A 5,235-nucleotide genomic window follows, 5' to 3' on the forward strand; every position below is an offset into this window, starting at 1 on the left:
TGGCTGGGCTCTGCTCCAGTGTCCACTGCCTCCCAGAGAATGTGGTGGTGAAGGACCAAGACAGAAGGGCACGTGTGGATGACCACACATTAGCCTCCAGCAACACCGACTTCGCCTTCAGCCTCTACAAGCAGTTGGCTTTGGAGAACCCCAATAAGAATGTCATCTTCTCCCCACTGAGTGTCTCCATAGCCTTGGCCTTCCTGTCTCTGGGGGCCCGTGGCTCCACCCTGACAGAGATCCTGGAAGGTCTCAAGTTCAACCTCACCGAGATCCAGGAGACAGAGATCCACCAGGGCTTCCAGCACCTCCTGCAGACGCTCAATCGACCCAGCAACCAGCTGCAGCTGAGCGTGGGCAACGCCATGTTTGTGCAGGAGGAGCTGAAGCTGCTGGACAAGTTCATAGAAGATGCTCATGTGCTGTATTCCTCCGAGGCCTTCCCGACCAACTTCGGGGATCCTGAAGCTGCCAGGAGTCTAATAAATGACTATGTGAAGAATAAAACCCAGGGGAAAATTGAGGAGCTGTTCAAGTTCCTTTCCCCAAGAACGGTGTTGGTCCTGGTGAACTACATCTACTTTAAAGGTGGGTGCCCTGTTTGTCTCAGAAGGAAACACATGTCTAGTTTTGTGTCTTCAGAGCTATTTTGATTTCAGCTCAGCCAATTCTGTTGCTGGGCATTATAGAGGAGATGCCATCAGTGAGGACAGCTTGGGCACTAAGACCCTGTCCCTGTCATAGTCTTTGTCTATTTGGGGGTTTTCTAAATCGTAGCTGTCATTGCAACACACAAGGGCAGGGGAGCCATTAGCCCTTTGTCTGAGCCACAGCGAAGTGAAAGTCACTCAGTTGTGTCTGACTCTGTGACCCCGTGGGCTGTAGCCTATCAGGCTCCTCTGTCCATGGAATTCTCTAGGTCACAATACTGTAGTGGGTCACCATTCCCTTCTCCAGGGGATCTTCCCAACCCAGGGATCGAACCCAGGTCTCACGCATTGCAGGCGGATTCTTTACCATCTGAGCCACAGGGAGCCTTTTTATTCTCAAACTTGCCTGACTGCCTGGAGGAAGGAGCTTTCCTCTAAGGTCACTCTGGAGTGGCTGGGAACCCCAGCGTCTTTTAACACATACAAGGAAGGCCACTGCTCTGCACACTGCGGGCTGTGTGTGACCTGGGCTCCCTCTAAAGGGACTTGGTCTCAGCAGGTGGAGGTGGGGCTGGTGACCGGCTTCACACTGTGACAGCCTCTGAGCAGCCTGGCCAACTCAAGGAGCTTCAGCTGTGCTCCGTTATAGCTATGAGGGTAGCATTGGCAAGGCCAACCCCAGAGGGAAGCCTCAGGGAAGGACAATGCCTGGGACAGACTCTTTTCCAGATTCTAGCTGGTCCAGGGCCCAGTCCCACTGGTAGAAACCCAGCACTGCAAACCTCATCCTGGAAGGTCATAAAGGGCAGAGTGAAGGCAGAAAGATTTCACACGCAGAGCCAGCAGTGCAAAAGGACATGGAATAAAGACACAAAGAATGGTCATTGAGCAAGGGGGTGGTCGGGTGCCTAAGGGGCACCTGCTCGGGGGACATGTTCTCCCTGAACCGGAAGCTCCTGGCAGAGCCCTGGGTAGCCCTCCTGGATCTGTGGTTTCCTCTGTAAATGAAGCCATAGGTTCCCAGTTCCCTGGAGAGCTGGTAATGATCCAGGCCAGATCTGCTACGTTTCTTCCTGGGCTTCTCTGTGCTCTAATCTCCTGCCACCCTGACCTGTCCCAGGACTCTCTCCTTCCCAGGGGTACCCACCAGCCCAGCTTGCCCTCTCCTCCCGTCTCCAACCGTGGGGACACAGGCAGGGGTGGAAAGAAAGCAGGAAGCAGGGTGGGTATATCCTCCATGAAGCCCCAGGGCTCCAATCTCCCCAAGAAGCCCACCCCTGGCACTAAGGTCTCCATCTTCCTTGGGGGACACCCAAGCCCCCTCCTCTGCCCTCCGGGTCCCCATGTGGCTCCTGCTCCAGCCGGGCTCACAAGGCTGTGGGGACGTGTGTCCTCCCGACAAAGCCAACGACTAACGCCTGGTCACTAACATGTCCCCTTGAAGGACCAGGCGGTCCCATATCTCCCCAGGCCCAGCCTCATCCCCATCTCTCCCTTGCGCTCCACATTTCTGTTGACTTCTCCTGTAGCACAACTAACCAGCTTTGTTTCATATCCCGCTTCCCAATCCTGACCTGCGGGTTCACCCCCGTCCCTAAGGGCTTACCCAGCTGCCCAGGTGTACGTGCACACCAAGCAGGCCCATCATAGAGGTACATGACATGGGGGACCTCTGGCGTGGGGAGGGTCTTCCCTGCTCAAGGACCAGGGCCGAGGAGGGAGAGACTGCAGCTCTTGCACTCACAGACTCTTGACCTGTCCCCCAACCTCCAGCCCAGTGGAAGACCCGCTTTGACCCCAAACACACTGAGCAGGCAGAGTTCCATGTGAGCAAGAACAAGACGGTGGAGGTGCCCATGATGACCCTTGACCTGGAAACCCCTTACTTCCGGGACGAGGAGCTGGGCTGCACGCTGGTGGAGCTCACTTACACCAGCAATGACAGCGCCCTCTTCATCCTCCCCGATGAGGGCAAAATGCAGGACCTGGAAGCCAAGCTGATCCCAGAGACACTGAGGAGGTGGCGAGAATCACTGCATCCCAGGTGACTCCCCAGGGCCTGGAGCTGTGGGTTCAGCTGCCTTCTCGGCCTTTCCCCCTCTTCCTGGACTCCTGACCCCCAGCAACAGGGCCTCAGGAATGTGCAAGGCAGGGGCAGGGTGGGAGAGCCCATCCCGCGACGACCTTGCCCTTTGCTGCCTGCCTGGCTCAGTGCTTAAATCCTTCTGTAAGATGATGACATCTGAGAGGATGGGAGCTGAAGGTGTGCCTCACACTAACAAGGGCTAAGTCATGAGGACTCAGCATGATGCCCAACACTCATGTTCTCCCCACGACTCCTCCTTTTGAAGGTAGAAGTGTTGCAGAAACCAGTATGCAAGAAACCAAACACCACTCTCAGAGAGTTGGAGAACTCAGGTTTATTACGCCGGTCGGCCCAGAGGAGTTAACACTCTAAGCTCTGAGCCCTGAACAAAGGGGTGACAGAGTTTTTATAGACAGACTGTAGCAGACTATAGTGGACAACACTAGCCGTTAATATGCTGGTTTAACCTAAGGGATCTCACGCACATGGGAAGAGCAGTCAAGATGGGGTGGAGGATGCCTGGCCTTTACATGGACAGGCACAATTAAGCAGGTTTGCAGGGGCTGGGCAATTGCAAAAAGCTGAACAAGGGAGAGTGAGATAAGCTCCAGTTCCTAGTATTCAAAGTCCTCACTTTCTGAGACTACATGACCTATGTGATCCAGGCTTTGGAAGAAGCAAGCTGAGTTACAGAGGCAGAACAGGCAGGAGGTTATGTAAAATTTTAATTTTTCCTCTTCAGAAGGATCGAATAGAATCAGGTGAGGGCCTAGGTGTGACGGGTTCTGAGGACCATATTTGCACTGTCTTTCCATTGTAGTCACTCATTTATTCATTCGCCCAGTCAGCACTGATGGAATAGGTTAGCTGAGGGCATGCTATGCCTCAGGGACTAACTTAGACCATGTGGTAGGTCAGCAAATAAAATGCTAAATTCTCTGTCCTCGTGGCACTCTATAATTGTGGAAGACAGACTGGAAATGAATATAAATTCTTTGTTAGGTTGAGAGGGGACAAATGGGGAGGTGGGGAGAGTAGAGCACAGTAAAAGGGTGAAGAAAATCGTATCCAGAGGTAGTTTGTGATCATAAATAGGGCGGCCCTTAGGTGATGTTGCAGTGAGAGACTGGGCCCTCTGGATGTGTTGGGAAAAAGCATTTCTGGGCAAGGGAACCACCAGGGCAAAGCCTCTGAGGCAGGAGCGAGCCTGGTGTGGTTGAGGATTAGTGAGGCCAGAGGAGAGCAGAGGGAGTGAGGAGGGAAGCTAGGCGAGATCAGGGTCCCCCCGGGGGTGGACTCAGGTCACTTGGGGCCTTGCAGACTCCTTAACCTCCCCCTGCCCTGGTGCCTGCCTGGCATGCTAGACTCCTGCAGATTGGAATGGATAAGTAACAAAATAAGGGGATTTAGCCCAAGGGGTCTAGAAACTGAGAACAAGAGTCCTTATTCCAGGGAGAAGAGGGTTGGTTAAGAGGAATCCTTGGAAGACAGTGCTGTGAGGTGGGAAAAGGCAGACATCTTTTCAAGCAGGTGTTCAAATTTATTTTTCTTGTTTCCTAGTCGAATACATGAACTCTACCTGCCAAAATTTTCCATCAAAAGCAACTATGAACTGAATGACATCCTCTCCCGGCTGGGCATTAAGAAAATATTCACCGACGCTGACCTGTCAGGAATCACAGGAACCGGGGACCTGGTAGTCACCCAGGTGAGTCTTAAGTTTGGACAGTTCATCCTCCTATCAGAGCGCTAAACCTGGAGGCCAGACAGATGGCAGATCACCTGGAATTTGTAAATTAATTGCTTTTCCTGCAACTTAGTCTCCCTCCCTGGGACTCCCCAAGCCCAGGAGAGCTGGGTTACAATCACGGTGACATCAGGTCCCACCTTCCCTGAATTATAAAGTGACACAGAAGCCTGTCACTGGGAAGGACCCGGGGTGGAAACAGCAGCGGGCCCCATATCAGGCTCCATCTTTCACTGCCTGCAGAGGGGAATGATCACATTTCTGCATCCCCCAACTTTTCATCTTTAAAAGGAGCATATAGTTCTTGGTTCCTGTTTGGTGCCTAGCGGAGCAGGTAAGAGGTTATAGGTTCCAACAAAGTCTGTAAAGCAACCGTGATGAAAATGCGCTAAGAGCATGGGAGAACACCCAGTGTCCTGGAGGCAGGGGAGCCAGAGTGAGTGGTGGGATGGGGGGTGGCTGGGCAGCCCTGCAGGCTCTCCTGCACCCACCTGCCATAGGACTGGTAAAGGAGGCACAGGCGCTATGGGGCTTTGTGGCCCAAGGGTGGGAAGCCAATCCTAGGCAAGGGAGCTGAGGGCTCCGGGACACGTCAGCTGGGGCAGGAGAGGAGCAGAAAGCAGTGCTCACCCATCTGTTGCTTCGACATGGAGGGACTGTGGACAGTTGCCTGCAAGAAAAATGCTTTGACCTGGCCCCTCCCCATATACTAGGGGGAATTCGGAGGCAGCACAGTCTCTGGGTTAGGAGAG

General features: G+C 53.5%; 1 protein-coding gene across 1 annotated transcript; it reads left to right on the plus strand.

Annotated features, from left to right (window-relative positions):
• Positions 1-8: 8 nt before the first annotated feature.
• Positions 9-4,895, plus strand: LOC120859712 (serpin A3-5; the record flags this gene model as incomplete). Its single annotated transcript, XM_040235712.1, has 3 exons — positions 9-588; positions 2,424-2,694; positions 4,297-4,895. Coding segments are annotated over 3 exons (1,044 nt in total), but the record flags the coding sequence as incomplete, so codon positions are not given.
• Between the last annotated feature and the right edge of the window lie 340 nt (positions 4,896-5,235).

This window comes from Oryx dammah, unplaced genomic scaffold, assembly GCF_014754425.2.
Source record: "Oryx dammah isolate SB20612 unplaced genomic scaffold, SCBI_Odam_1.1 HiC_scaffold_2480, whole genome shotgun sequence".
NCBI classification, from domain to species: Eukaryota; Metazoa; Chordata; class Mammalia; order Artiodactyla; family Bovidae; genus Oryx; species Oryx dammah.